At 54.6% G+C, this 15,371-nt stretch overlaps 7 protein-coding genes and 1 pseudogene across 7 annotated transcripts, besides 13 other annotated features; all 8 read left to right on the top strand.

The window, feature by feature from the left end:
- Positions 1–73: 73 nt before the first annotated feature.
- On the top strand, positions 74–1,111 carry TraAM80_07849 (putative methyltransferase; the record flags this gene model as incomplete). The annotated part of the gene is made up of 1 exon (XM_029384622.1): positions 74–1,111. One exon carries the CDS (start codon positions 74–76, stop codon positions 1,109–1,111), a length of 1,038 nt encoding a protein of 345 aa, XP_029235531.1.
- Positions 1,112–1,888: 777 nt separating this feature from the next.
- On the top strand, positions 1,889–3,142 carry TraAM80_07848 (uncharacterized protein; the record flags this gene model as incomplete). Its single annotated transcript, XM_029384621.1, has 1 exon — positions 1,889–3,142. One exon carries the CDS (start codon positions 1,889–1,891, stop codon positions 3,140–3,142), a length of 1,254 nt encoding a protein of 417 aa, XP_029235530.1.
- A 540-nt stretch (positions 3,143–3,682) lies between these two features.
- TraAM80_07847 (uncharacterized protein) lies at positions 3,683–4,234 on the top strand (the record flags this gene model as incomplete). The annotated part of the gene is made up of 1 exon (XM_029384620.1): positions 3,683–4,234. The coding sequence occupies one exon, from the start codon at positions 3,683–3,685 to the stop codon at positions 4,232–4,234; it is 552 nt and encodes a 183-aa protein (XP_029235529.1).
- Positions 4,235–4,675: 441 nt separating this feature from the next.
- Positions 4,676–4,958, top strand: TraAM80_07846 (hypothetical protein; annotated as a pseudogene).
- Positions 4,959–5,115: 157 nt separating this feature from the next.
- Positions 5,116–5,166: a sequence feature (A-rich).
- A 16-nt stretch (positions 5,167–5,182) lies between these two features.
- Positions 5,183–5,201: a microsatellite.
- Positions 5,202–5,280: 79 nt separating this feature from the next.
- Positions 5,281–7,434, top strand: TraAM80_07845 (uncharacterized protein; the record flags this gene model as incomplete). Its single annotated transcript, XM_029384619.1, has 1 exon — positions 5,281–7,434. One exon carries the CDS (start codon positions 5,281–5,283, stop codon positions 7,432–7,434), a length of 2,154 nt encoding a protein of 717 aa, XP_029235528.1.
- Positions 7,435–7,441: 7 nt separating this feature from the next.
- Positions 7,442–7,485: a sequence feature (A-rich).
- Positions 7,486–7,530: 45 nt separating this feature from the next.
- Positions 7,531–7,547: a microsatellite.
- Positions 7,548–7,626: 79 nt separating this feature from the next.
- Positions 7,627–7,652: a microsatellite.
- Positions 7,653–8,024: 372 nt separating this feature from the next.
- On the top strand, positions 8,025–9,095 carry TraAM80_07844 (uncharacterized protein; the record flags this gene model as incomplete). The annotated part of the gene is made up of 1 exon (XM_029384618.1): positions 8,025–9,095. One exon carries the CDS (start codon positions 8,025–8,027, stop codon positions 9,093–9,095), a length of 1,071 nt encoding a protein of 356 aa, XP_029235527.1.
- Positions 9,096–9,148: 53 nt separating this feature from the next.
- Positions 9,149–9,207: a sequence feature (GA-rich).
- A 52-nt stretch (positions 9,208–9,259) lies between these two features.
- Positions 9,260–9,303: a sequence feature (A-rich).
- Positions 9,304–9,564: 261 nt separating this feature from the next.
- On the top strand, positions 9,565–10,962 carry TraAM80_07843 (uncharacterized protein; the record flags this gene model as incomplete). The annotated part of the gene is made up of 1 exon (XM_029384617.1): positions 9,565–10,962. One exon carries the CDS (start codon positions 9,565–9,567, stop codon positions 10,960–10,962), a length of 1,398 nt encoding a protein of 465 aa, XP_029235526.1.
- Positions 10,963–11,072: 110 nt separating this feature from the next.
- Positions 11,073–11,091: a microsatellite.
- A 227-nt stretch (positions 11,092–11,318) lies between these two features.
- Positions 11,319–11,374: a sequence feature (GA-rich).
- A 111-nt stretch (positions 11,375–11,485) lies between these two features.
- Positions 11,486–11,515: a microsatellite.
- Positions 11,516–11,697: 182 nt separating this feature from the next.
- TraAM80_07842 (putative protein kinase) lies at positions 11,698–14,121 on the top strand (the record flags this gene model as incomplete). The annotated part of the gene is made up of 1 exon (XM_029384616.1): positions 11,698–14,121. The coding sequence occupies one exon, from the start codon at positions 11,698–11,700 to the stop codon at positions 14,119–14,121; it is 2,424 nt and encodes an 807-aa protein (XP_029235525.1).
- A 152-nt stretch (positions 14,122–14,273) lies between these two features.
- Positions 14,274–14,299: a microsatellite.
- A 348-nt stretch (positions 14,300–14,647) lies between these two features.
- Positions 14,648–14,705: a microsatellite.
- Positions 14,706–15,334: 629 nt separating this feature from the next.
- Positions 15,335–15,362: a microsatellite.
- Between the last annotated feature and the right edge of the window lie 9 nt (positions 15,363–15,371).

Below are 15,371 nucleotides of genomic sequence, written 5' to 3'. Positions count from 1 at the left end.
GTTTGCGTGTGTGTGGGTATGGGAGGTGAATAATTTTTTTTCTTGTTTGAAGTTGTGGAGACGCATTGCCTAAATGATGGATTTTCTGAAGGAGCTGAAAAATATTTTAGTGGAGCAGAATAAATTTGTGGTAATTGCGGCGGTGGCGGCTGTGGCGTCTTCTGCAGTTACCGCGACGACGGTGTGCCTGCTTTCGAAGCGGAATACGAAAAAAAACGGCATGAGGGATGTCAGCGCGGGCGGTGAGGAGCCGCAGAAAAGCCACGAGATTTATGAGACTCAGGCCAGTGCTCGGCAGTACATGGAGTTTCATTACACTCCTTCTCGAACCAGCTTTGCGCAGCGGTTGCGCACGATTAGCGAAAGTTTTGATTTCCCTTTTAGGGTGGCGCAGAAGTTTAAGGAATTCCTGCCAGAGGCGCAGAGGGAAGACAAGCGTGCGTTGGACATTGGTTGCGCCACGGGTGCTTCCGTGCTGGAGATGAGCAAATACTTTGGAAGTGTCATTGGGATTGACTACTCAGAGACTTTTATTCACTTTGCCAATGAGATCTTGAAGGAGAGTGCAGTACAGCACGGTGCTCGGATAGCCTTCACGGCAGCGGATCAGGGCGACATGGAAGTCAGCCGTAACGTGCGTGTGCCACTTGGAGCCTTCCCGAAGCGGTGCCAGTTTTTTCGTGCGGATGCGATGGACCTGTTCGAGAAGGGGGATCACGGTGCGGGGGCGGAGAAGCGGCCACCCAGCCGTTACGCCGATGTCTCGTGGTATCAGGTGCCCGCGGGGGAGCTCTTTGACGGGGTTCTCGTGGCCAATCTCCTCTGCCGCGTACCGGACCCACGCAAGCTCCTGGACGCCTTCCCGCAGCTGCTTCGTAAGGATGGCATCCTCGTACTTGCCTCGCCGTACTCGTGGTGGGAGGGAGCGACACCGAAGAGCAAGTGGATCGGCGGGTTGCCCGGTGGGCCGCGGTCGGAGGATGCCGTGAAGGAAATCCTTATGAAGAACTTTGATCTCCTCAGTGAGACGGAAGAGGCGTTTTTGATTCGTGACCACGTCCGGCGCTATCAATTGGGGTTCTCCCACTGTACAGTCTGGCGCCGTCGCTGAGTCTACACTTGGTTGCGTGCGTCTTTGGGGACTTAAAGGAATTCAAAGGAGGTTTTTCTTTCTCGCTGTGTCGTACGCCGTTAAAGGGGGGTGGGGGAAGGAGGAGTGGCATGAGGAGCAGCGAAGGGGATATCCATTTTGGCAGTGGGGGTGATCTCTGTATTTGCCTTCTTCGTTCCTTGAGGTCCATTCTTTTTTTCTCTCCGCGGGTCTCCTGTGAAGCAGGAGACACGCATATATATATATGCTAACGTTTTTCTTTTTCAGGATAATTAGAGGGATGTAAAAGCACGTGTGAGCTGCATCCACCGCCCACCTATCCATTGTTGCGTTTACAAAAGCGTGAGAGAAGGGGTGTAAAGGGGCTGCAGATACAATTCTTTTTTTTTTAGTTGTTGACTCCAGTGATCACCGCTATGATGTTGCCCCTGTGTGTTTCCCTCTCCTGCATGCCGTGCTGCGCGCTCACTGCTTCTGCGGCCTCAGAAGGTGCATTTTTACATCCTGAAACCGTTTGTTGCATTCTCTCCTCTTTTGATGGTGACGTTGGGCCGCGCTGCATTGCGGTGGTAGCCACGCAAAGGATAGGCGAGGCACAAGCCGCAGCTACAGTGGACGGGAGAAGCAAACAAACAAGCAACAGCAGCAAGTCCAGGGCTGCGTAAAAGAACAAGTGCCACTGCCGGAGCTTTGCGTGCTTCGTGCGACTACTGCTGTCGGCGTTTTTTTTGTTCTTTTGTTCGGGACGTTCGTTTGCCTGCCTGTTCGCCGGGCTGGATGCCTCGAGAACTGACGCCGCGGCAGTGGCGTGCGCTTGCCACTGTGTACCACCTCTACGTCGCAAGCTGGAGGGGCGACGGCGGTGCGACGGCAAGGCAGTCCGCTTGTGACACGGTGCGGCCGACAGACGTGGGCGGGGAGGAGGAGGAGGAGGCGGTGCAGTGGGTGGAGGGGGTCCTGCCGTTCCTGCAGCGTGCCTTTCCGGAGGAGGAGCTTACGGGGACGGGGCGGCGACGCGGGGATCACGACACCAGCGGGCGGAAGGGGCGGCATGTAGGGCGATGGCGGCAGTGCATCCCAACCGCGCTGGATGCGTTTCTTGCAGAGCTTTTGGCGCCGCCTGCTTCCCCGTCATTGCGGGACGCGACGGGGCCAGCCTTAACGGCAAACGAGAGAACGCTCCTGCGGCTGCTCAACAAGGAGCAGCGGCTGGCGGATCGGTGCTACCAGCGTCACATGGCGCTTCTGGAGCGTGTGCGTCGCGAGGGTCAGGCCCTCATTCGTTTGGCCGCGGAGTGCGCCGGCGACGACGAGCAGAAGTTTTCCAGTTCAAGAACTGAAATGAGTAGTGGCGGCGGTGCGGAGGCAAGTTTCCCCGCCCGCGTGGACGGCCCCGTGAAGGGGGCGAGAAAACGTGGGAGAGCGCCCGGGGGCGATTACGGGCAATCCCCAGAAGGCGTGATGAGGGCGGATTTGCCAAGTGACAGGGAGGTGGAGGGGGCAGTGTCGCCTGCAACCACGGCCGCCCCCTCCGAGGAAGAAGCTCAGCAGGGCGCTCCATCTAAGACCATAACTGCGGCGAGAAAGCTGACGGATGGGGCGACCGCGACCGTGACAACAACAGTGCCGTCACTGTTACCTGCGCCAGCGGCGATGGTTTATTTAACGTGTGCTGGCTGTGGCGAACAGGGCGGGGAAATTTTCCAGTGCCGGCACTGTCACTCACTGCGCCATGAGGTGTGCGACGGGCCCAGGTTGGACTCTGAGACTGGCCTGTGCGTTGCCTGCTCGCATGAGTTGGGACTCTCCCTCAGCAGCAGTCTGCGCTCCTCCACATCAACAGAGGAGCGTGAGGCGCTTAGTGAGGACGACACATCGAGTCTCTCGGGTTTTATTGTGCACTCATCGGAGGCATCAGAAAGCGATTCTACGGCGCCATCCTCGTCCTCGGTCACATCCTCTGAAGTAGAGGAAGAGAGGAGACTTTTGCTGTCCAAGGCTTCGCGGCGGAAGCAGCGTGGTCGTCCTTGATCTTTTTTCTTTACGCATACGTGGGGATGAGGACGTCAGTCCGGCCAATAAACATTACGGGTCCGAGCTGCTGCGGTGAAGGTGCAATGAATGGAGTGAGGGACTCGCCGCCTCTTCTGTTGTGGCTGCCGCCGCCACCACGGCCATCGTCTCCCTGTTGACGTCCCCTCTTTGCCTTCTCCTTGATGGTTTAACTTTGGGCGACATTTAAGTGTAATTTTATGCGTGTCACGTTGTTTCTGGTGGGCGGCACTGACGTTGCGTTTCCGCAGCTCTGCCTGCCTTTTGTCTGCACCGATGTTCGCCGGCCGCGCTGCGGTCGGCGCGCCATATCCACCTCACCGCAAAGTCTTTTCACCCCCTCACTATTTCTTTCTTCTTTTCTCCCTTTCTCTTTTTTTTTCTCTTTTTTTTTTGCGGCCCCGTCCACGGCACTCTGGTGGTCCGGGGAAAAAAATAAGCAAACCGAAGGAAACTGCGACTGCGAGCACTGACGTTAGTTGTGGACCAAGACAAAAGGGAAGTAAGGTGGGTGGGTAAATGTCATTGAGTGCAGCTCCCCCGCCGCAGGGCGTGCGCAACGCCTTTGCCACTACAAGCATTTTTTCTTGCGGCAAGAGGGGAGCCGGATCCACGCTGAGACCTCGGTACTACGACGCCAACTTGGACTGGGTACCAACTACACCCCTGCGCCAGGCAATGCGCCGGCTATACCCGTTTCTATTGAGTACCTTCCTCTACATGGAAGCATGTGGGCAGTACCTGGTGTGGCTGTTGAGCGTAGATGATAGTGGTTTTGACGACGCAGAGAACAGGCGGCGCGACCAGCGAAGTCAACAACTGCTTTACGGCGGTCAAAATAGCGACAGTGAGGAGGAAGCGGAGGAAATGCGTCTTGTCTTGGAGGCGGGCCGAGGGAGGGCCACTGCGAAAGGCAGTGCGGGTGCGAAGGGTCCGGTGGAGCTTGCTGTCATAGACAGTCACCGCGGCGACGTTGGTCGCGAGCATTTTTCTGGCCCTGTGAGGTCGCGGCGTGTTACCCCCCTGTGTGGGTTTCCTCTTGAAGAAATTTATGAGGAAGATTGGAATTGAATGGGACTGCAGGAACATATTTATTAATTTTTCTGTTTTTTTTTCCCCCTTTTTTGTTTTTTGGACGGTCATGCGCCACAATGGTGGTTTGTGGGTTCCATCCCCCGTTGCCCTTCGGTGGTAGCAGCTGTTCTCCGCACTTTTGGGACGATGACGGAGGTGGTGATCTTTTTTTTTATGCCTCGGTAGAATTGTATATTTGCGTGTGTAAGAGTGCAAGTCTTTTCTTTAAAAAAAAAATGTTTAGGTTTCCTTCTTCTTTCCGTGCATATTGTCTCTTACTGCCATGCGGGCAGGTGGATGAGCGTCGTTCTATTTCTTTTACTGCCTCCGTTGGCTGGCGGCGTTCCTCTCAACAGCACCTATTTTTTTTTTTTTTGATCGCTCTCGCTCACTTGGGCGGAAGGGAATTAGCCAGCCGCTCCGCTCCTCCCGGGTGTGATGGGCCGTAGCAACAACCAACTCCGGCGCTCTGCGAAGTCGCAGAGACGCACCTTCGTGCCAAAGAAGCGGAAGAGCAAATTGTACAACCAGACGCGGGCGATGAAGATCCGCGCGGAGCAGTCACAGCCCCGGAAGCTCGCCTACAAGAACGTCATCTCAAAAAAAGGCGGCGTCGTGCGGCGCAAGTTCCGCTCCGGCGGGTACAACAACAGCGGGAGGTTTGGAAAGGCGAGGGGGGCGAAGGAGAACGCTAAGCGGCCGAAGTGAGGAGGCACAAAACCTGCCACCGGCGCGAAACAAACTCCCACGCGGGCGCAAGAAGGTAAACCAGGTGCACTCGATTAATTCCTTCACTCGCTTCAGCCTGAGGCTGGGTCGTGCACAGCGCACAAGAAAGATGAGGTGTGGGCGTGGGACCGATGCTTACTGTTGCTGCTTCTTTCTCTTTCTCTTTCCTCCTAGCGATTTTGCTTTCTCATTCTTTTGCTGCGTGGGCGAAGCACGGTGTGTGTGTGTGTGTGTGACACGGGGAAAAGGGGTATAGTGCAACAATGATGCGCCGCTCGTTCCTCCGCCTGTTTACATTGGCGGAAAGTAGATTGATGTTTCTTGACGCGAGGGAAACACCATTGCCGTGCCCCACCGCGACACTTCCAGAGACACTTCAGGTGCTTGCGGAGCATCCGCATGGCGACGCGGTGCTGGTGCACGCAGCGTTGGCCCGTTTAATGTTGCTGGACTCCACCGATGCGGATTCCGAGACAATTGCCTCGTTTCAGCCGCCAGATGCGGTTTCCAATCCCTTTCCTGCTGCGACTGGTAGTTTCAACGCCGCAACGGATGCTGGTGTCGAGTACCCATTCTCATCGTCGTCTTCCTCAGCACCACATCTGACGCTGCAACTTATGTCTGCGCACCCCAACGATGGGGTTGTGCGTGAGCGCTGTTGCCGTTGCATCGCCAACATGTGCCAGCTTTCATCCTCCTCCTCCTCGGCTGGTCGTGCGGTGGAACCGTCCAGCGTGGGCTCGGATAACAACAGTGCGGGGGATGAGAGGAGTTTCGCCGACGAACTGGTAGAGCAGGGCGCGGTGGAGTTGGTGCTGGGAACACTCGCGATGTCCTCGCGGTTGAGCGCAAAAGGGCTTGCGTGGGCAGCGCAGGCTCTTCTTAACCTTGTCTGCCTCTCCCGCGATGGCGCACGGCGCACGGCGAGGACGAAGGGCGAGACTGTACTCGCAGACGTCATAGCAGGCACGACCCACGAGTCCATCGTTGCCGGATCGCTCAGCGTTGAGCAGTGTGCTGCCTTGGACGCGATGCTGGGCGTGCTTGCGCGCCTCCTCACTTCTGAGGCGGACGACAACGCGGCAGGGGTGCATTACCGCTGCGAGCAGGCGGCGTACGGGACGGTGGAGGCGGTGGGGGCGGCGCTTGTGTGGCTCTCAGCGTCGGCGAAACGTGAAATTTGTGGTTCAGATGCAAAGTGGGGGATGCGTGATGGAAGCATCGGAGGTCGCTGCGGGGGAACGTTGTTTTTTCCCACTGCAGCCCCGCCGCATCAGGCGGCAGTGTTGGCGTTTCTACCACCGTTACACAAGGCCTGGATGACGCTTAGGAGCATTATTGGCTGCAGCAGGAACTTGCCAATGGTGTACGAGGCCCTCCACATGCCAGGGGATGGTGGCGGGCTGCGGGATGCGATTGACGCTGTGCTGCTGTTTGGCGTTGAACTTGAGGGTCTATCCGCCATGGGGGCCACGGAGGAGGCTACGTTACAGCAGGACATGCTTCTCTACGCGCTAGAAACCTTTGCGGATCTTTCTGCGACGCGCAAGGATTTGGGCGACCGCGCCGTGGCGGAGGCCGCCGCTTTGTCTGAGGCCACTACCGAGCCGAACTCCCAGAGTGGGGAGGAGGGCGGCGAGGTTGAGGGCATCTCTGCGGTGTTTCCTACCGAGGCAGCACTGGGCGTGTCAGAGATCTTGGCCGAGGGTGTGGTGAGCAACATTGCGGTGTCGACTCTGGTTCGACTGCACACAGCGGAGTATCGCCAGGGCAGCGGACGAAAGTCCACCGCCCACGTGTATGACGGGGCCGTGTTCGATGTGCTTGCCAAGAGTTTGTTGACGCTGGCAAACTTGGCCGGTCAGGACATCGCAGTCGCCTCAATGAACACCGTGGCGCCCCTGCACGCCATACTGCAAGAGTCCACCAATTGTCTCTCTGCGATTAGGGCGGTACACCGAGCGTCCTCTTCGCAATTTCTCTCTAGCGCATCGCAGCAAGAGCTGATGGCGGTGGTGCAGCAGTGCGCACTGACGGGGCAGGTGTACGCCGTGCTGTGGGGCATCCTCAGCACCCCCGATGGTGTGCGTGCTGCGGGCGAGCTGAAATTGCGTGACGCAGTGAGTGGGCTCCAGACGATATTGGAGACACTTTACGCGGACGCCTTTCCGGATGATGGGCGAGCGGTTGCTGGGATCAGCAGCACGGAGGCCCCGCGGGAAGCCACAGCAGCACAGCAGACCTCTTTAGCCGGAGCAGCAGCGAGAACGACGCCGACGATTGCCGCAGCCATAGAAATTCTGCAAAAGCTCATTCCCTTTGGAGAGAAGGTGCTGCAGTGCCTGCGTCTCACCTCTGCTGAGGCGAGCCCCACGCAAACGGAACACGCGCGGCAAACGAGTGTATCAGGGTCTGCTGCGGGCACTGTTAGCGCTATTCACGTAACAGTTGAACATTTAAACACATGAGGTGAAGTTGTTTCCTTTTTTTTTTTTTATTTTTCTCTTTTTTTTTTTTTTGGTTAATCTCTGTTTCTGCATCTTTGCTTCTCCCACAGAGAAGGGTATATATATATATATATGGCCGGGAAAGCAAGCAAGCGGAGATGACCCATACACTTTTGTTCAAGACAGAAAAGGGGACATAGAGAAAACAAAAACATATATATATATATATATATATATATGAGAGATGTTTACATGACGTGAATGGGTATAATTGGTGAATGTGCCGAGTGTATTTCCTGCTTCTAGCATCCCACTCGTTCACTTACTCTTGCCGCAAGCATGCATAGCGAGCCTTGCATGTTGCTGTATTGAATGCCTCTTATTCATTTCCTTTTTCCCTACTCAAAAAGACGCCTCGGTCAAAGTGTGTGCCGCGTGGCATTAGCAGTGAAAGTGAGAAGGAATAAATATATAGCGGAACACTGAAAACGGCAGCAGCAACGCTTAATAATAGTTCGGAGGTGCTCTAAGTGAGCCGAACGGAAGGAGTCCATACGTGGAGAGAAAGAGTAACACACAAGGGTAATACAAGGATCAGGCTGGAATTTGCGATGACTTTGTCATGGGATACTTTATTGCATAGGAGTTCTCCTGGGAGGCTTCCGACGAATGGTCTTGACCCGGTCGAGGATGGCACATATATGTCCTGGAAGGAATTTCTGTACATTGCATTCTCCATTGGTATGGTGTTTGGACCCCACATTGGCTATGTATTTCAGCTTCATGAAATGACTTTTACCAGGAATGTGGAGGGATACTCCCCACTGGTGTCGTTGATCCTCCTAGTCAGCAACAGCATCCGCATAGTGTATTTTTTTGGCCACCACTTTGCTTTGGCTCTCCTGTTTCAGGCCGTATTTGCCATCCTGGTGCACACTGCGCTCCTCATTATTGTGCTGCACATGACACATTCCGTCTCCAGGAACCCAGAGGGCCAGGACCCGAGAACGGAGGGGTTGGAGGATGAGCCTGCCGAGATAATACTCTCTCCTGCTGCTGATGTTGCGGTGGGGCCGCTGGAAAATAGAGAAGGGCCCATTCGGTGGGGGGAAGTCGTCACCACGGCGGTTTCCCCACGATCCATCCTGGCAAGAATGGATGCTCAGGCCTGTCGTCTTGAACAGGCGTTTCTCACTTATTTTCCAGTGACCTTCATCCGGCAATATGCCCTGTGGACAGCGGTGGTTATTATTGTGGCCATTGTCTACTACGGAACAATCGGAACTGTGTGGGCTGCGGCACCGGAGGTCATTGGCTACTTGGCGTTGGGCATTGAGGCATTGCTTGTCCTTCCACAGATACTGCGCAACGACCGACGGAAATCAACGCAGGGGCTCACCATAGCACTAGTGCTCACATGGTTCGTGGGGGACATAATTAAGGTTTTTTACTTTATCTTTGATCACCAGCCGTTCCCGTTTATTCTGTGTGGATGCTTTCAGTTGTCCCTTGACCTCGTTGTTGTTGGGCAGATCATATATTTTCGCGTGCTGCATAAGCAACTCCATGTGGGTGAGGTCTCACCAACACATTTGCCCCAGGTGGAGGTTGCAGATTCACCACACGTACCGCGGAATGTAGGGAGTACGTACGAGGTAACAAAAAACAGTGTACGTGCATGAAAAGGGAATCGTTTCCATTTACAAGGCCACAGCCATGTGTCTGTGTTTGTTTGTCTCTCTCTCTCTCTGTGTGTCTATCTATCTATATCTCTCCTCCAGTCTCTCTTCTTCTGCGTGTGTGTTGTGAGCAATGCGGGTGTTAACATTGCTTACACAGTTGTTACCTGTTTTTTTTTTTCTCTTCTGCTTTCTACTTTCTCTCTACTGCGGAGTTTGAGACACAAACAGTGCGGCGGAGAAGGGAGGGAGGAGCTAAACTGGAATATACATACATGTATGTATACATGAGTCTGAATTATTTTTTTTCTTTTGCGTGTGTGGATGCATGGTCGCCTCTCTTGCCATCCCCTGTTTTTCTTTCTCTTTGCAACGGAATGGTGTTTGCCAACTTTTCCTCATCTTTCCTCCTGGTGGTGCCACCTCGTGCTTCCACCTAGACCCCCCTCCCTTCCTCTCTCAACTCACGGTGATGAGCCAGGAAGAGCAGCAGCAACATCAGTGCCCGGGCGGCGCCAGCCCTTGCGAGTATGCGAGACACGACGCAATGATGGCACTTCATCGACTGGAAGACGCTGCCGCAACACTTCACGCGGAGTGTCGCAAATTGCGCCGCGCCGTTCTTGCGAAGCAACGCCTTGCGTCCAAACTTTTGTTTGGTGATACGGACGCGACAAGGGCTGTTGGCGGTCTTCGCCTGACGACGACGAGCCACGCGTGGCCGACCGCCTCTCAGTACGGGGTGGAGGCGGAGCGGCACCGGGCCTTGGCCAAACAACGCCGAGATGTGGCGGTCTTGCTGCGCCAGAAGGCGGAATTGGGGGAGTTGTGGGAGCGGCTGGTGGTTCGCACGTGGTACAAGCGCGTCGTCGTGGCAGGGTTTTATGAGGGGGTTGTGGCGAGGTTGAACGACTTTGATCGTCGGCTCCAGCGAGCGGCCTCGGTGGTGAGGCCGGAACGGCGGTGGTGGGGTGGACCACCAGCAGTCTTCTCGCCCCTGTGCATCACGGCACGGCGACGGGCGAGGGACGCTGCCGCGGCTGCGGTTGGCCCCGCGTCAACGTCATTCGTCGTGGACGCAGCCACAGCGACAGGAGCGGGCGACGAAGCGGGCGAAGCGGATGATCCGTCTGAGACAGATCGAGTCGGGGCGTCGGGGATGCGGCGACGGCGGCCGTTGCGGACCATCATACACCTCTTCACTAGCGTTATACGGGAGTACACAGAGCAGCAGAGGACGCATAGTGGCTCCGAACTTTTCACTCATACAAGTGAGCATCGTGACTGCACGAGATGGATGAATTCATTGATCCCTTTTACGTTGGAACAGATGACAGACGTCATGCACCACATCTTCACAAGCAACGTGGGCATGCGATGGCCGTGCTTGGAGGACGCTGCCAACACCAGCGCCCAGGCACTGTCACAGAGAGACCTACTGATGCAAACTCTCGGGGCCTCTCGGTTGCTGCGACGTCATATGGAAACGTGGCTGTTGTGCCATTTTCAGCCACAAGAGACACTCTTGCGGTATCGACATTACGTTCAGGCGGTCACAAGCTTCATGCAGGAGAGGTCTCGCGCCACGAGGGATTTGCTAGTCACTCGGCGTCAGCAACAAGAACGCGATGAGGCCCGCTGGCAGAGTATGCGTGCGAGGGCGGTGACTGCTCTGCATCCTCTATCCCTTGACGCCGCCACTGCGACACTCTCTTCCTTTGCTTCTGCCGCCAGTGGAGGCCTTCAACAGACAGATGATGATGCCGATGGTTCGATTGACAAAAGTGAGTGCCCGTTGTGGCTCGTGGTGGATTCACTGCGCCAACAGAATCGGGCAGAATCGGCTCCGTTAGATTCAACGTGTAGCTGAAGAAGGAACAGGCAAGGAGTATGGCTGCATATGCGCCTTTTTCACTCTGTGCATGTATGTGCGTGTGTGTCTGGCTTTGCCTATTTGTAGGCATCTCCATGCGAGTTGCATTTTTTTTTCTTTTTTTTTCCTTTGTGCGCCTCGCCCCACCACACAACCACCCAAGGAAGCGTGGACGGGTGCGGGGTGCTAGGATTTGGGGGTGACATGGATCCCTGTGGCAGGGCTGGGTAATCTGGGTGGCAACACAGGAGGGAGATGGGGAGCGTCAGAGTGAAGGACAGAGAGAGTGTTTGTGTGGATGCGTGGACGAGGATGATGTTTGCAAGGACACGGCTTTATGCGTTTTTCTGCGCCTCTCCCTCCCTCCCTCTTCTCTCTTCTCTCTTCTCTCTTTTTCCCCTCTTCTTCTGTGGCACGTTTTTTTTTTTGCCCGCCGACTGCAGTCCAAAAACCACAACGCACGTCGACTACAACACACGCACAGGCACTATTTCCACACACAAAGCTGCAATAAACCGGCGTTGTTGTTGTTGTTGTTGTTTTTGTGTGTGCGTACACGTATTTACGTTACTGCGTTTGGTGGGTAGCGTAGGGGGTCACACACCGCCTCAGCGAGTGGGCGAGAAGCGCAAAGGGGTGTGAGTGAGAGAACGATCAACGGTATTCTTCCCTTTTTCTGCCTGACCGGCGTACACTACCCCAATCGTCGACTTCCCAACCGCACGGGCAACAATGGGCTGCAAGCAGTCAAAGATGAAGGCCGAAGAGTGGCATTTGCACAAGCAGAGGCGGAAACTCTCCGGGAGGAAACCCCCGACCGGGAATGAAGATGACGCGAGCGATGGCGGGGATATTCCGCCGTTTGTCCCGGCTGATGACTTGCTGCAGTGGTACGACGCCCGCATAGAGGATGCGCGAAAAACCTTTTTTGGGTCAGCCACCGCGTTGGATAAGCCGCTGGGCACAGCGTCGTCTCAGGCTGGTGTCCACGGCAATAAGAACAAAAACGGTTCCGCAGATGCTGCGGGGAAGCACGGTGTGCTGACGCTCTACCAAGTGGCCCCCGTCAACCACGTCATTGGCCAGGGTTACTTCAGCAAAGTCACGCTGGCAGATATGGTGGTGCACATAACAACAGCCGACGCGCTTGTGAAGGGAGGGATAGAGGCGCATTTAAACTGCTGCAGGGATGGAACACATAGGGCCCCACTAAGAACAACAGTGACAAAGGCGCCGACCACGACGCTGTACACCTCCCCCAAGTATCTTATTGCATGCAAGGAGTATACACTGGCTGAGAATAGCGCCTCGTACATTCACAACCAACTGCGGAAAGAAGTTCAACAATTGACACGCCTCACGTATAGTCCACGTTTACTGAAGGTGCTTCAAATGGAGCCCGTATACAATGACCCCAAGTCAGCTGGATCCGAGGCCAGTACGCGTTCAAAATTCCTGGAGGGGATAAGCTTTTATTCTTCAGTAGGAACGGGCAGTGCAAAGCACAATCTTAATATTGGCGGACAAGCAGCATCAGCGTGCAACTGCCATGAGACACCGGCTAAGGTGCGCATATACATGGAGTACGCCAGGTACGGCACCCTGCGTAATGTGCTGCTCAACGAAACCCCTTGCAAATTTGGCAAATTGTACATGCATGAGCTCACAGTGCGGGCTTACCTTCGCGAGGTTCTTATGGCATTGGCCTTTCTTCATGAGAACAACGTTGTTCACTCAGACCTCTGTGCCAAGAATATTTACATCTCGAATCACCTAAACGATGTTTACGCCACCTGCTTCCCTGCGTACATCGCTGATATTCCGGCAGGGAGGTTTGCAAAAGTCCCAGCGGCGTGGGTGCGCCGCGTGTTGGCGCTTATGGATCCAGAGTGCATGCAGCCGCAGTACGACTCGGGAGATGGTCGAGTGCCCAACGACAGTATCATGACACACCTCGGCGTGATTTATACAGCGGAAAACTCCGCCATGCAAAGCCCTGGCGACGCGGAAGTGTCTGTGACAGCACCCCCCATCGTCGTAGAAGGTGGACAAGGGCAACAGTTTCAAGCCGCGTCACCAGGCAACCCAGCGGCAGCGGCAGCAGCAGCAGCAGGCAATAACAATAACAGTAGAAATCAAAACAACAACGCGGATGAAAATGAGGGTGAGGAGGACCGGTGTCGTTGGATGGATTTAGAGGTGAAAATGTTCCTGCAGGAGAACGCATACACAGAGGACGACAACATACCCCTTCCCTCCCCACTCTCAGGCGTGGAGGAGACGGAGGTTTTCAACAGTCCAACCCTGGACGGGGTTACCATTGTGCGCAATGGGTCCTTTGCACGATCGACGCAACATCTGTCCCCGGCTCCAGTTTTTCCATTCCCTGTGTTACCCGGCGAATCTTCTCATAACCTGGTTAAGCCAAGCTATGGCGGCGCCTTTAACAAAGACGTTTCTTTAGTCCCTTTAGGTGTTGAGGGCCGAATGCATGCACAAATCGATAGTTCGGGAAACGGTTGTGTAATGAGCGAAATGCCAATGCACCCCCCAAAAAAGAGACTCTCGGTACGTCGCCCACGCAAACCACTCATTAAGTTAGGCCACTATGGCCGGATCCGGTCTATTATTGTCGGGAATCAAAGTGAAGCTGTGCACAGACTGGGGCGTGTCACGCACATGGCCCCGGAGATTGCGCGGGGGGGTTCCTTTGCGCCTGCAAGCGACATTTACGCCTTTGCCATGACATTTATTGAGTTGACCACGCCCAATGGCGGTGTCTTTGGGGACTTGCGCCCCGCCAACATGGAACTGCCCCGCACACGACAGGAGAAGAATGAGTATGATGCAGCCTGGCTGAAAAATGTTAAACGATACCTCCTGAGGAACGATAACGTAGTACCCCTGCCATCGCAGCTTTCCGAGGAGTGTAAGGCGATGCTGCGGCTGTGTCTGCAGTATGACCCAGCAAGGCGGCCGACGGCGGTGGAGCTGCTGCAGTCCAAGTACTTTTTGCTGGGTCACTGGGTGAATGTCGCGACTAAAGATGGGAACATAGAGGCGCCGTGGTGTCACACAAATTATGAGGCAGCGGCTGAGGCAGCGGGTTTGCCGCGACTTCCATCAGACATGGGTCTTTATACTGCCGCATCTTAATCTGGAAACGTTGCAGAGGAAGACCTCTGCGAAGCATGGGTGAGTTTACTTTTTTCCTTCTTTATACGTGCAGCGGGAAGAACACATATGAACGCATCAACGGCGCCAGTTAATGGAATGCGAGGTACAGGCAACTCGAGGTGTGCGTGTGTGGTGGGGGGGGGGGGGGGGGAGAGGGCAGTGAGCGAGGAAAAGACAAAAAAAAAAAGAAGCAAGAAAACAAAAAAAGAAACTAAGAATAAAAAAAGAATACGATGAGGAAGATGAAGTAACATATAAAAAGGAGATGGGGTGGGTAGAGTTTGGAGAGGCATACGCCTATATATGTGTTTTCTTTATGCAGAGCGGCAGCTGCGGGGGGCGGCGTCGGCGCAAGGGCGAGTGATGATGGTGCAGGATGAAATTTTGTGGTGATTGTTGTCCCTCGCATTTGCGGCGGCGCTTTGCAGATGGCGACAGACGCACCCCGGATGAAACCGCAGTTGCAGAAGCTGCAAGGTGGACCCAAAGCCCATACACACGCATGATATATATATGTGTGTGTGTATATATATATATGTATCTACATGCATATCTGTGTGTGTGGGCGACTTTTTTCCTTTGGATTACCCGTTTTTATTTTTATTTTATTTTCTTGGCTGTTTTTCTTCACGTTTTTTTTTTCCCCCAATTCCTGTTGTTTTGACTGAGGCCGGAGTTGTCAACCCGCCGTCCCCCGCACTCGCCAAAACATCACAAATTTGACGTGCGTGTGGCCAGGGCTGTTGACGCCGCCTCCATCAACAATAACAGCGAAGAAGAGGAAGAAACATCGCAGCGGGCGGATACGAAAGTTAACTTAACGAAGAAGGGGGCATCGATGCCGGGGATCATCTCAACGACAGATGGACGTGAATGAAACAGAATAGGGAAGAACCGGCGCCTTTTGCACACTTTTGCACACCCTCCTTTTTTGCTTTGTGTGCATTGGCGTTGAGACCGCCGGCAGATCCATTGCTTTCTGCACGTAAGCAGCGCAAAACAAAGAAGAAAACGAATGAACCTCATTTTTGTGTATGTTGTATTTCTAACTGTGGAAGTCAGTGGGATTCTTTTCTTTTCTTTTTCTTTTTCAGTTTGTGTGTTTTGGGGGGGGTTTCCCCGCTTGAGTGGAGAAGGAAGGAGGAGAATGAGGGCGGCCGTTGGTGCCGTCGTAGACACGCGTGTTTCCCTCCTCTCTCTCTCTCTCTCTCTCTCTCTCTTCTTCTTCT

This window comes from Trypanosoma rangeli, assembly GCF_003719475.1.
Source record: "Trypanosoma rangeli strain AM80 chromosome Unknown Tra_15.4_contig_00349, whole genome shotgun sequence".
In the NCBI taxonomy this organism is placed as follows: Eukaryota; Euglenozoa; class Kinetoplastea; order Trypanosomatida; family Trypanosomatidae; genus Trypanosoma; species Trypanosoma rangeli.
The sequence above is the reverse complement of the archived record's forward strand: the minus strand, read 5'-3'. Positions and strand labels throughout refer to the sequence as shown.